We start from the raw sequence: 14,939 nt of genomic DNA, 5'->3' as shown, positions 1-14,939 counted from the left end.
CCTGCACCATTTCTCGCCCCACGGTGTCTGCAAATGCTAAGTTAAATAAAGCCAAATATCCGCTCGGTTCCAAAGTCATTCGGAATGACTTTTACGTCGACGACCTATTAACAGAATCCGACAGTATAGAAAGCCTCACCCAGATACAACAGGAAGTAAATACAATTTTAGAATCGGCAGGCCTGAAATTAGCAAAGTGGTTTTCCAATCATACATGCTCATCGGATAGTGAGAGTCTCCAAAAATTATTGCAGCTCAGCGAAACTGACCAAAACGCTGGGAATCCACTGGCAGCCGAAAGATGACATTTTTCGCTTCATTCTGGGAGATAATTTTAGCGAGCTGCGAGCAACTAAACGTAATATTTTATCAGTTTCCGCTCGCCTCTTTGACCCTCTTGGTTTGTTAGCCCCGCAAGTCACCAAAGCTAAAATTTTATTACAAGAGCTTTGGATTCAAAAGCTAGACTGGGATGAGTCGATTCCATTGCGGCTTGACACTAGCTGGCAAAACTTTAAAGCCATTTGTTTGCAGCATCCATCAAGTAGCATTCCTCGGTATGTAAATACAGATTCGAGTGCCAGCTGCCAAATTCATGGCTTTTCCGACGCTTCAATAAGAGCGTATGGCTGCTGCGTATATATAAAGGGTGGCGCAAAATTAGTCGGGTGGCGCAAATTAACCATTCAACTTTTTACTAAAAACAAAAAATATTTTGAATGACGGAAATCTTTATTTTGACCCTTACGTGCTCCATTGCTTGTCTGTTTGTATGCTGCAGCTGTCTAGCTCACAAGTGTCAAATATGATTGCCGTAGGACGATATTTGCAAATATTATAAATCTTTCCATAATTGATTAATTTTGCGCCACCTGTTACGTAGCCAATCCGCTAGTGGTACGAAATGCACGCTGCTTACTTCAAAGTCTAGAGTAGCTCCGCTGAAGACTAAATCTCTTCCGCGTTTAGAGCTCTCGCCAGCCCATCTTCTTGCCAAATTATGACCAAGAATTTCAATAATGTTGAGTCGACCAATAGAAGAAACAATTTTCTGGACAGACTCCGAAATATTTCTGCATTGGATTAAAACGCTTCCATCGTCGTTGCAAACTTTCGTCGCAAATAGAGTGTCCGAGATCCAAGAGTGAACCCAGAATGTGTTGTGGCGTCATGTGCCCACAAAACAAAATCGAGCGGATCAAGTGTCTCGGGGTTGTAACGTGGACGAATTGGGTAATTCAATATGGTTTAGTGGTCCGCAGTTCCTCCTAGAATATCCTGCTACATGGCCAAAAAATGTCAACTTCAGTCTCTCTCCAGAACAAGAAGCACTCGAGAAGAAGAAGAACGCAATTACGTTAACCGCAATCAATGCCACAACAAATCCACTTCTCGATATAATTGACAGGCTCTCATCTCACAGAAAAGTGCTTCGGATTTTCGCATATATACTCCGATGGCTTCGAAAAATACGAGAGCGAAAAGCAGAATCTGAAATGATACCCACGGCAAAGGAATTACAATTGAGCTTCCTTAAAATTGTCGAAATGATTCAACATTTTGAATTTAGCGATGAAATTAATGAATTATCGAAATATAACGTACTACCCTCAAGTTTGCAGAAATTAACTCCATTTCTGCATGAACACTCGGAATCATCATTATCGTTTAAATTGATTCGAGTAGGTGGCCGTTTAACATATTAAACGCGCCAATCCCCTATGATGCTAAGTTTCCTTTGCTATTACGCAAAGACTCGCACTTTGTGAAGGCATACATCCGATTCCTACATTTTCGCAATCACCATGCCGGTCCAAAAGCATTGGTAGCGCTTCTGCGAGGAAAAAATATGGCTGGTAAATGCTCGAGAAGCCTGTAGTCGAACTGTAAGAGAATGCATTCACTGTTTAGTTCGTTCGCTACCCGCCGATCGATTACGCGCCCAACGGCCCTTCACAATATGTGGGGTAGATTACTGCGGGCCTATTCACATAACCTGGAAAATTCGCGGTCGCCCTCCCGTAAAAATGTACAATATATTGCCATTTTCGTGTGTTTCGCTTCAAAGGCAATTCATCTAGAATTTTATTTCTGATTTAACTGCTGATAAATTTATTTTCGCTCTCAAAAGGCTCATTGGGCGCCGAGGGATGCCAGCCAAAATATACTGCGACAACGCGACGAACTTTGTGGGAGCAGAGAGGAAGCTGAGGGAGCTCCGGGAAGACTTTCTGGCACAGAAAGAGGAGATTCTCCAATACGCCGCCGACGAAGGATTCATCTTCGCCTTCATACCTCCGAGGGCACCCCACTCCGGCGGCCTGTGGGAAGCAGCAGTAAAGTCAGCCAAACATCTGCTATTGCGCGCCGTAGGCAACGCGCTGTTAGGTTAGGTTAGGTTAGCCTGGTTGGCAATAAGCCACGCATAGACCTTTTGGTCCCTAGCGATACCAGATGGAGACCGACCTCTATGAATACCTAAAGTAGACATCATGTAGGATGTCAGCGCTTTTGGCGAATCTAAGTAGGGCTGGGAGCTCCGCTTTTGAGACGTCTTCCAGACCCTCAAACAGTGGGGCTCCCAGGCATCTTAGTCGCGTTTTTGATAATGCCGGACAAACGCACAGAAGGTGTTCTAAAGTCTCCTCAACATCCTCTCTGCATTTTCTGCATTTGTCCGTGCTAGCAATCCTATCTTGTACGCATGTGCAGCCAATAGATTGTGACCTGTTAGCATACCTATGATAGTTCTGCATTCCTTTCGCGAGAGCGTAAATACGAATTGAGTCATTATTTTGTCGTTAGTTCTACACATGACTTTTGCTGTTTTGCATGTGGTCAGGTTAGTCCACCTAACTTCCACTTGCCTTTTCATGTGGTCGTCCATTTCGTTGTATATTGTGTTTAGCGGTCTTGGTATGCCGTTCTCTTGTTCAAATGGTAGTCTCACAGCACTTCTTGCTATCTCATCTACTATTTCGTTCCCCATAATGCCTTTGTGACCAGGTACCCAGTAGATATGCAGCCTACTGTTTCCGGCTAGCCTTTCTATGGCCTCCCTGCTCCGTCAAATATTTTTCGACTTAATACAATATGAGCTTATTGCTCTTATTGCTGCTTGACTATCCACGTATATATTAATTGTTGCGTTCTTTCTTGTTCTAGTGTAGGCTAGCTCCGCGGCCTTCCCCACAGCAAAAATTTCCGCTTGGAAAATACTGCTGTGGTCCGACAGCTTGATAGACTGCCTTATTCTTAGTTTTGAGCAGTAAATATCCGCTCCCACTCCGTCTGGAGTTTTCGAGCCGTCTGTATAGATGTGAAAGGTTCTATGGCCAGGCTTCATGCCCTTGTGCCATCCCTCCTCTTCAATTGTAGTGCGAAACCTGCTCTCCCAATTAAAGTACGGAATCATGTAGTCTGTGCCACCTGAGCTCAACTTTCCTATTGAGCTATGACCGAAGGTTCTGCAGGAAAATACCCCCGCAGCCCTTAGCCTCCTCGCGGATTTCGCTGCCAGGTTTTCCGCCATGAGGTCAATAGATGGTATGCTGAATATCATTTCCAGCGCCGCCGTTGGAGTGGTCTTCATCGCTACTGTTATGCACAGAGCAGCGAGTCGTTGAATCCTTTCCAGCGGCATTAAGTATGTCAGTTTTTTTGTCGCAGTCCATCATACTAAGGTTCCGTACAGCAATATCGGTCTGACTACTGCTGTGTAGCACCAATGCATCAGAGAGGGTGATAGACCTCAAGTAATGCCCAGCATTCTCTTACATGCGTACAATGCATTACTGGCCTTTTTCACCCTCTCCCCAGCGTTGTGCTTCCACAGCAATTTGCTGTCCAGTATTACTCCAAGGTACCTTGCATAATCTTTGAGAAGTTGTTCGTTGTTGCCTAGCTTCGGGAGGTTCCACGCCGGAACTTTGTACTTCCTGGTAAAAAGTACCATGTCCGTTTTTCCCGCGTTTATCCCTAGTCCTGCGCGAGATGTCCATTGGTGTATCGTTTTGAGAGTGCTATTCATCACATTACTGATGGTGTCCAGTAGACTGGCCGTAATTTTTTTTTTATGGAAATCCATAAATTTTCGGGTCTTAAAACATGAGGTTAGGAGTAATGAAAAACGGTGTAATTTTTTAACCCGATCCGATGACGCCTAACCGTGCCCATTTGATCCCAAAGTGTGGACAATTTCAAAAAATCACAATTTTTACAAAATTTTTTTTTGTTTCCAATTTATATAATTTAATTTAATTTAATATGTGTATACTTAATATATATAATTCAACTTTATTTATATAATTTTTTTTAATTTAATAAAATTTTAATTAAAGAATTAGATTGTCTATTTAATGAGAGATGTTTTGGTGTAAGACGGATGCCATTGCCTGTAGTGCTCAACAACTTGCAGTAAGTACTGTTCTTCTTCTTCATTATAAGTAAGCGATCTGTTGTAGTCTGTGATCAATTTCAATGCTCTCTCTGCAGCGTCATTAACTACAGACAAAAGCTGACAAATTCGTTTTCCCGCTATATAGCCTTCACTTTCTTGCCATGTTGAAGGATCTGATTCCAAAAAACTTGTTTCAATTCCTAAGCGGGTAAAGAATGTTTTAGTTCTTGATGAAATAAAATCATTTATATTCTTGCTGCCGTAAAGCGTTATTTCTGACATTGTTGCAACAACTCTCTTTGGAATAGCATCTTCCTTCTGGTTATCGCTAGTAATTGCTTCCACCATTTTTCGCTTACTATGTGAATGAATTGGACCATCAAAAAATGAAAGGCCATCCGCCTCTTCCGACAAATAACATAAATGATTTTTAATTTTATGTAACCAGGCATTGGATACATTCTTATCGAAATATACAATCACATCTTGAATGAGCTTAAGGTCATTTTGTGGAGCAGCTATTGGATCCACACAACGAAACCAATATGGAACGTAGATGCAGGTTAAAAAAATACAAACGCTTCTTAGACTCTTTATCTCTGAAGTCGTTAACACGAATTGCTCGCGAAACAGAAACATTTTGTAGCAATATAGGCACTTCGACATAAACCTTGCGTGTGATGTTGCACCAGGTGACCGTACTTGTGAAAAATTTGGTACGTCTTCCCCAACAAAGAGCAACGATAGTTGTAGTAATTCTTTATAATTGGCACAAGTGTGGTGACTATTTAATGCAGTTAGACAAAAATTCTTAAATATTTCCACTTCAGCTATTGTAAAGACTTTCCGAACTTCATTTTCCGATATTCCACTTTTGAATGACTTAGAATTAATGTTTTTCCAGCTGTTAGAGAAGCGATTGAATAAGGGAACTTCCGGTGCTGATGATTTGCCAAAATTTAGTTCGAACACTGCTTTGACTAGCAACTCACTAACATGGTGACGACAGGGAAATAAAAGTAGATTTCGGCCCAACCTTTTTTCAAGCAAGAACGCTGCTCCATTATTAGCAGCTGTTGTATCAAATGATACAATTTCTACTAAATCATTGAGCTTCCACTTGCACAAAAAATTATGTATTTCTGCAGCTCTTGCATCTCCCGTTGAACTTTCAATTTTTGGTATCCCCAGCAGTTTCTCCATATTTTCTCCTGTGACAACGAGAGACAATCTATCTTTCTTTTCTGTGCCTCGGATTTCTGCAAGCAGCTTGCTATCCCAGTGAAGGACAAAAACGTCGGGAATCTACAAACAAGTAAAAAGAAAGATCAAGAATCCAAAATCTTATAAACATATTCAGTAAAACCATTACATTGAATCCATTAATAATCTCTTGAGCTTGTCTGCGACAATAATCTCTCCTCATCGAATGTAATGTTGTTCGGTTAAGAATTAAATCTTCCATTTTTATTGACGGCGTTCCATTAACATTTTGCATGGTATTTATGAAGGCAGCAACCGCTGCACTCACCAAATGCATGGCATCTCTTGTTTAGAGGTTACATTTGTACATGCATGCAAGCATTCTATCATCAATAAAATTAATTTTTCCTCGATTTGCCTTTTTCGGTAGTAAATTAATGTTACTTCCGTCTGTATCTTCGCCTTCATTCATATCTTTTGCTGCATTTTCTTCGCCAGCTGAAATATCCTTTTCAGCATCCTCGGTATCAGAGACTTCAAGAGCATAATTAGCTTAAAATAAAATCAAATATTAAAAAAAAGAACCAGTAAAGCTTAACTTTAATAAACTTACTATGAACTAAATGCTTTTCTACGCGCTTTCTTTCTCCTTCCATTCGTTGCTCTTTGCGTTTTTCTTTTCCTGTGAGTACAGTATCGGCACCATACATACTACCTGGACGTCCTCTATTTCTTTGGAGCAAAAGAAAGTCTTTATCTTCCTGCATTTTCATTATACCTAGGGCATCCAAGTTAACACAGTCAATATTCTCTGTTCATAAAAATGCAGAAACAGCAAAATCACATTTTGTGCGAACGGAAGTCATCGCGACAAAGTGTGAAGAACCTTACTTATATTCTCTGTTCATAAAAATGCAGAAACAGCAAAATCACATTTTGTGCGAACGGAAGTCATCGCGACAAAATGTGAAGAACCTTACTTATATTCTCTCTTCATAAAAATGCAGAAACAGCAAAATCACATTTTGTGCGAACGAAAGTGATCGCGACAAAATGTGAAGAACCTTACTTACCTGTTCCATTTGCAATTTGATGATTAGCCAATATTTACTTACATGCAATATTTAGCAGAAGCAATCGCAACGGAATATAAGCCGCCGCGAGTTCCAACAACAATAATAATAATTATAAAATATTGAATTACACAAATAACAATTTAGCAAGTAAGCAATTTCATTGTAAATTGTAGCAAAATAAGAATTTAGTAAGTAAGCAAATTGTATTAGTAAGTAAGCAAATTGTATTAGCAAGTAAGCAATTTTGTACTATATAGGACATTATCAAATAAAGCAAGCAGGTTCAGTTGAAACTTAAAATCATTTTTACGAGTCGTGGCCTGCAGTCGATAACTGGCGCCCAACATAAATTAAACCTTCAAAAAAGTGTGAAACGGATAAATCCTACAAGATTTTTATTTAAAAAACAAAAAAGTATACAACATTTTCTAGTTTATTGAGTGATTAATTAAGCTCTCAAAAAAAAGTGTGAAATAAAATCCTTAAACCACAAAAACTTTATTAAAAATCAGGATCAAATATCCTAGCTTTCAAAAAGTGTGAAACGGATAAATCCTACAAGATTTTTATTTAAAAAGGATACAAAATTTTCCTGGTTATTGAGTAATTAAGCTCTCAAAAAAGCGTGAAATAAAATCCTTAAGCCATAAAAACTTTATTAAAAATCAGGATCAAATATCGATGAGACCGCATTGAAGTACAACCGCCTGCAGCCGCCTACTACCTTGTAACGTGACACCACCTGTACCCAAGTAAGGAAATAAACCTCCAAAAAAGGAAAAATCAGGACGTCCAAGTGATGACCAAAGTAACGCTGTTCCTCATATTATTGTAAGTTATTTATATATTAAGAAATTATCTTTATACAAAAAATCACAACTAAATTATTTTCAATTAAAAATAAAAAAATGGAAAGTATTGAAAATGCAATAACGCAGTTAACAGGCGCGCTCAATTTGCAAATCGAGCAGATGAGGGTTATGAGCAGTAGAATAGGTGAATTAGAAAATAGGATTAGTCCTCCTTCAACAAATAACCCCGTACCTAGTGCGCCAGCAACAGAGGCGGAACTCAACGAAATGAGGAGGTTGCCAGACTGCGTGAAATATCTGCAAATCTTTGACGGAAATCCGATTCAATATATTTCATGGATCTCTAGTGTAGAATCTATTTTAAAAGATTACGGGGTAGTTAAAACCAGGCCCATCTTTCGTGCTATAATGCAGTATATTAGGAATAAAATAAGAGGACCGGCGGATACAGCCCTAATCTCTTACAACATATTTAACGATGACTGGGAAAAAATTAAGACGTGCCTCTCCTTACACTACGCAGACAAGCGTGATCTCAGAACTCTAGAATACGAACTAACAACATTAAGCCAGAGAAATTCTAGTGTAGACCACTTTTACGCCAGGATTAACTACCAACTCTCACTTATAATAAATAAGATTAAGGCTCAGGTACATTCAGAGGAAGCTATAAGCGCTCTGATAGATAGCTACAGGACTAGGGCACTCGATGTTTTCATTAGAGGAGTGCAAGGTGAGCTTTCGAGGATATTAATAATCCAAAAGCCGGAAACATTACCTGAAGCCTATGCTTCCTGCTTAGAAATTCAAAATATGAACTTAAGAAATCATTCGATTTATCCAAAAAGTTCCGGCAATGCGAACTACAAAAAAAACAATTATTCCGCAATACCAAATTCATCAAACGAATTGAACGTTCGACAAAAGAATAAAATGTATAGTTTTAAAAACCAAAATAACGCTAGGCAAACTCAACTACAAGGACCACCTCCACGGCCTACACAGCCAAAACCACCTGTCCCAATGGAGGTTGATCCATCATTGCATTCTCAAAAGGTAAATTATATAAACAGACCAAACCATGCATACGCTACGAGGTCACAGAATACCTCAAATATACCAAGGAAACAAGCAAAACTGTATAATATTGAGTCAGAAAACGAAGAAATTGATGAACAAGAGAATGGCGAGGAAATAAATTTTATGATAGACGCCGATCAAGCCTTCCTTACATAAATTACCACATAAAAAACAATGGAATTCTAAAATTCCTAATTGATACTGGAGCTAACAAAAATTTCATTTCCGATAAAATTTCTGTAGGCTCCAAAAAGTTAGATAAACCATTTACCGTGCAATCTGCAGCCGGACAGGTACTGATAACCCACAAAGTAAGTGGTCAATTTTTCAAAAATTTGGGCATTATGACTAAACTCGACTTTTTCGTATTGCCAAATTTAAAATCTTTCGATGGCATAATCCCCTTAAAAAATTTAGGAGCTATAATTGATAGGAAAAATAATACGCTACGATTAAATGATACCGAAATTAAATTACAAGAAAAAACGGGTAGGCAAGTAAATACCCTAACCACTGCTACTAATGATATAGAAACTATTAAACGAAAATACGCTGAAATTTTTGGTCCTGTTTCGGACAGCGGCACTATTGACACGAGTGTCCGCGCAGAAATTAAAACAACAACAGAGGAACCCGTTTACACAAAATCATACCCCTACCCAGCGAATCTTAGGGAAGAGGTGGATAAACAGATAAAAGAGTTGCTAAAGGACGGCATAATTAAGCCTTCAAAAAGTCCTTATAACTCTCCCTTGTGGGTAGTGCCGAAGAAGCCAGGGCCATCTGGGGAAAAAAGGTACAGGGTGGTTATAGATTTCAAACGCTTAAATGCAGTAACCATTCCTGACACATGTCCCATACCGGATATAAATAACACATTAGCAAGTTTAGGCAAATCCAAGTACTTCACCACACTAGATTTAACATCTGGATTTCACCAGATCAAAATGAAGGAAAAGGATATGAAGAAAACAGCGTTTTCAACGGCCAATGGTAAATACGAGTTTACCAGGCTACCGTTTGGACTTAGAAACGCGCCATCCATCTTTCAAAGGATGATTAATGATGTTCTGAAACCCTTAATCGGCAAAAGCTGTTACGTCTACATTGATGATATTATCATCGTAGGGAAAGATATGGCAGAACATATAAAAAATTTAGAACTTGTGTTTGAATTACTTCAAAAATCAGGACTAAAAGTCAACTACGAAAAATCGAAATTCCTCAGGGCACACGTAGAATTTTTAGGGCATGTTGTCACACAGGATGGAATCCTACCCGACCCTGAAAAAATTTCCTCCATAAAGAGGACATTGCCACCCAAAAATTTGAAGGAACTAAAAAGCTTCCTAGGTTTAGCTTCTTACTACAGAAGATTTATAAGGGATTTCGCGAAAGTTGCTAAGCCCCTTACAAACCTAACAAGAGGTATTTACGCTCAAACAAAAGCAAATCAATCGAAAAGGGTTAGCATTTCACTAAACAAAGAAGCTATGAAATCTTTTAATGACTTAAAAGAGTTACTTGTGTCTTCGGAGATCCTTACATTTCCGGACTTCACCAAAGCTTTCATCCTGACAACAGATGCTTCCAATGTAGCTATTGGAGCTGTCCTCTCTCAGGGCAAAATTGGCAAAGATAAGCCAATTACATACGTCTCCAGATCCCTTAATAAAACCGAGGAGAATTACTCAACGATTGAGAAGGAGATGCTCGCTATTATATGGGTACTCGACAAGCTTAGGACCTACCTTTACGGTGCTAAGGAAATAAAAATATTAACTGACCATCAACCCCTTACCTTCGCCTTAAGCAATAGCAATAACAATGCTAAACTAAAACGATGGAAGGCAAGAATAGAGGAATACAACTATAAATTATTATACAAACCTGGGAAAACTAACACGGTGGCCGATGCTCTATCGCGATTACCAACTGAAGTTAACGTTTTAACGTCTTCAGATAATAATTCCCAACATAGCGCAGAAGAGGACAATACAGATTTGATTCCTCATTGCGAGGCTCCTATTAATGTATTTAAGTCTCAGATAATCAGTTCTGAAGGACAAGAACTAGAACATCATGAAGAGCCACACCTAAATTATCAAAGACACTACGTGTCAAAAAGAAGACTTAACAAGGAGGATATAAGAACAATATTAAAAAATAACCTCAGCCCAAATTTAGTCAATGGGGTCAAAATCCCAGAAAAACACATTCCCTTGTTACAAGAAATCTTCAAAGAATACTTTTCAAAATTTAGAATTAGAATCACCCAGAGGATAGTGAGCGACGTCTCTAGCGATGAAGAGAAGTTCCGCATCATTAAAGAAGAACACAAAAGAGCTCATCGGAACGGGAGAGAAAATAAAGAACAAATACTGGAAAAATTGTATTTCCCTCAAATGGCCAAATTAATCAAAGATTACACAAAATCGTGTGAAATTTGCCATTGTAACAAGTACGAACGCCGACCTCCCAAACCCGAAATCCAAGCCACACCCATTCCATCATATCCCACTGAGATTCTCCATATAGATATTCTCGAAATTGCAGGGGAAAAATATATAACCTGCTTAGATAAATTCTCAAAGTATGTGAAATTTTTCCGAATAAAAAATAAATCTGTTCTACATATCCGAGACAAGTTGATAAAACTTCTTCATTTCTACTCTGTCCCGAAAACGTTGGTAATGGATAATGAGGGCAGTTTTATTAGCTCAATCACATTGAACTACTTGGAGGCCTTAGGAATAGAAATCTATTTGACCCCTCCTCAGAAAAGCGAAGTAAATGGTGCGGTGGAACGCGTCCACTCTACCATAATCGAAATAGTTCGATGTCTTCAAGCCGAATACCCCGACTTTTCTGTTAATGAAATCATTAACATAGCTGTTGACAGATATAACAATACAATCCATTCGGCAACAAACAAGAAACCATCTGACGTCTTCCTTGGCAGGATTAACAGAATAAATTATCAAGAACTAAAGGACTTCAAGGATATTGTTAATAACGACATCAAACACGAACTCGCCAGGAACCAAAAAAATATGCTAAATTGGCACAACAAAAAAAGAACTAAAATTAAAACATATGAACCAGGCGAAATCGTTTTCAAGAAAGATAAACAGATAAAAAAAAACACCAGTCTAACGGTTAGACGCGATAGAAGTGAAACCTTCCGTAAAACAAACTGAGAGAGAATAAGACGAAAGCAGCTTTAGGAGCAAGATAATTATAGGTTCATTATAATATTGCTATAAAGTTCATATTTTATTTTCTTCATTTTATTATTATTCATCCTCAATGTTTTCAATTTCAACAAATGATACGAGTGGCTTATGATAGCTAAAATATGATACAAATGCTTTGGTTTCGATGTTGTCAACATGTCTTTGAAATACCGCGTCAATGGTTGTTTTTGATCGTGTTGTCGATTCAGTGCGATTGTTACACATTTTTAAATTGAATGTTGTATTGAGAACGTCAATTAAAGGAACCGCTGTGTCCAATGCAAAATTTACGTTAAAATCCCCACTTAAAATCATTGGAACTTTATTGTAATCTTTTCTAAGTATCCGCGATACTTCTGGTGTATACTTTATTAAATTTTCGTGAATGAATTCCGTGATGCTATTTATTGATTTTTTTTGGTCGATATTCACGACACTTTTCTGCATTATTTTTGGGCATAATTGCGGTAAATATTTAAAAATGAAAATATTTACGAATATAAAAATACACACGCGGTTGCTATTATGAGCGCCCCCAGCAAAACCTGCGTGACCGAAACTCTAACACAATTACATTTTTTTGAATGTTACAAACACATATGCACGCAGGTTTTGCTGGGGCGTGACCGAAACTCTAACACAATTACACATATGCACTCGTATATGTTTGAAAATCGACTTTTTTTTTTGGTTCTCCGTCACCTTTTGGAAAATGTGTAAACAGTAAGCAAACTTTATTCATATATTTTTCCTCATTTTTGCATCAGTAAAATTAAGCAAACGCCGTAGCCGAATGGGTTGGTGCGTGACTACTATTCAGAATTCACAGAGAGAACGTCAGTTCGAATCTCGGTGAAAACACCAAAATTAAGGAAAACAATTTTTCTAATAGCGCTCACCCCTCAGCAGGCAATGGCAAAACACCGAGTGTATTTCTGCCATGAAAAAAAGCTCCTCATAAACATATCATAAAATAAAATAAAATAAATGTATAAAAAAAATTTTTTTCTTGTGATTCGAACCAAGGATTTTGGATCGGAAGCTCACATTGCTAGCCGCTCGGCTATCGCGCCATGCTGTCGGCGCTGGCCTAAAAGTTATTTAGTTCGTCGCTACGTGTATATGTAATATTCGTAGCCAAGAGTGTCGCTTTTTTCGTTTCACTTTTTCTCAAATCACTCCCAACGATTCTATAGAAGTTTTCACTTCAAAAAGAAAAATAAACCTATTTATAAAAAAGAAACCGCAGGGAAAGACAATAATATAACAATCACCACTACTAATAACAGAAAGATTCATAAATCTCATCTGAAGAATTGACAATTTTCGTTTACTAGGTTGAAACCATGGTTTACAAAAGCAATAGTGAACATATACGAATACAAAAGCTCATTGGTGACTATAAAACAGGGCACAGGAAAAATAGCAAACGGTTACTACAAAATCATACACGCCATCGACTTGGACGATTATGAACGTATTCTCAATGACATTAAACCCATTATACGCTATCAGACTAGCAGAAGAAGTCCTCTAACTCCGCAACTCGACTACCAAATTTCGCAAATCGATAACCTCTTAGACCAGTTACGGACTAGAAACGTTAAAAAGAACACACGATCAATCAATTGGATTGGCTCAGCCTGGAAATGGCTCGCGGGTAATCCAGATGCAACCGACTGGGACGAAATCGTGACTACAACGAATGACCTCACAGGAAATAGTAACAAGCAGTACACGATCAATAACTACTTAATTAAAACGACTAATAAAATACTGGATAATTACAATAGAATACTCGACGAAATCGACGCAAACGATACAGTTAGATTCGAACAATCCTTATATAATAAGCTAGGATTAATAAAATATGAAATCTCGCAAATAGTTTTAGCTACTCAACTTGCAAAAAAAGGTATAGTTCATTCTCATTTATTAAATAAAGCAGATATAGCCAATATAATTTCCCAAACCGAAACTGTACCTTTCAAAAATGAATTAGAAGCTCTCAGATACGCAGAACCGTCAATGATAGTCAAAGATTCGCTTCTCCTATACGTCATATCCTTGCCACAAACCGAAGATATTTTGTATAACAAAATTCTTATCCGGTCGACAGTAAAAAATAACAAACAAATTTACCTTCAATTTAGTAATTTTTTTATTGCACAGGAAGGAAAATACGGCATTCGTGAAAAATGCATGATCATAGACGATATAACAATTTGCAAAAGAAATCAATTAGAACCTTTGGCTGAAAACCATTGTATTCCACAAATCCTTGCGGGAGGAAAAGCAACTTGCGACTATCAAGTTCGAAATGATCCTGTAATAGAATTAATCACAGATGGAACAGTCTTCTTTTCTAACTTTATAGGAAATTTGACATACAATAATTTGACGCAGGTCTTAAACGGGACCTTTATCATAAATTTTTATAACGAAACTATTACTATAGGCGGTATAAATTATACAAATTGGCAAACCACGTCTCACCAAATCTTACCTCCTATACTCTCAAGCGACTTAACTGAAAAAGAGATAAAAATAGATTTAGAATACCTTCACCAACTCCATCTGACGAATGTAAAAAAATTAGATTACATCTCATCCAAGTTTATTATGTCAATAAGTTACAGTTTTTTAGCAATATTTCTTGGACTTGTATTATTTATAATTTCTATTTCCACACCAGATCAGCTTACCACAGGAAATTTGAATTCACTCCTCCAATAATAGATTTCAAACCAATCGCAATAAGTAAATGTTAGATTATATCATCTTTGTTTATTTTATCAGCGAGACGCTGATACTTAAAAAGGGGGGAGTTAACACAGTCAATATTCTCTGTTCATAAAAATGCAGAAACAGCAAAATCACATTTTGTGCGAACGGAAGTCATCGCGACAAAATGTGAAGAACCTTACTTATATTCTCTGTTCATAAAAATGCAGAAACAGCAAAATCACATTTTGTGCGAACGAAAGTCATCGCGACAAAATGTGAAGAACCTTACTTATATTCTCTGTTCATAAAAATGCAGAAACAGCTAAATCACATTTTGTGCGAACGAAAGTGATCGCGACAAAATGTGAAGAACCTTACTTACCTGTTCCATTTGCAATTTGATGAT

At 37.9% G+C, this 14,939-nt stretch overlaps 1 protein-coding gene across 2 annotated transcripts; it reads right to left on the bottom strand.

The window, feature by feature from the left end:
• Nucleotides 1–4,295: 4,295 nt before the first annotated feature.
• LOC128869270 (uncharacterized) lies at nt 4,296–7,087 on the bottom strand. 2 transcript variants are annotated; one of them, XM_054111805.1, is made up of 3 exons: nt 6,216–7,087; nt 5,772–6,154; nt 4,296–5,704 (listed from the first exon to the last, which is right to left on the bottom strand). In XM_054111805.1, the coding sequence occupies exons 2-3, from the start codon at nt 5,937–5,939 to the stop codon at nt 4,352–4,354; spliced, it is 1,521 nt and encodes a 506-aa protein (XP_053967780.1). In that variant the 5' UTR covers nt 5,940–6,154; nt 6,216–7,087; the 3' UTR covers nt 4,296–4,351. The 2 variants fall into 2 exon arrangements, with proteins under 2 accessions (XP_053967780.1, XP_053967781.1); XM_054111806.1 differs by lacking the exon at nt 4,296–5,704 and having other exon boundaries at nt 5,715–6,154.
• Nucleotides 7,088–14,939: the final 7,852 nt, after the last annotated feature.

Source organism: Anastrepha ludens, chromosome X, assembly GCF_028408465.1.
Source record: "Anastrepha ludens isolate Willacy chromosome X, idAnaLude1.1, whole genome shotgun sequence".
Lineage (NCBI taxonomy): Eukaryota > Metazoa > Arthropoda > Insecta > Diptera > Tephritidae > Anastrepha > Anastrepha ludens.
This window is presented reverse-complemented; position numbering and strand designations above follow the sequence as displayed.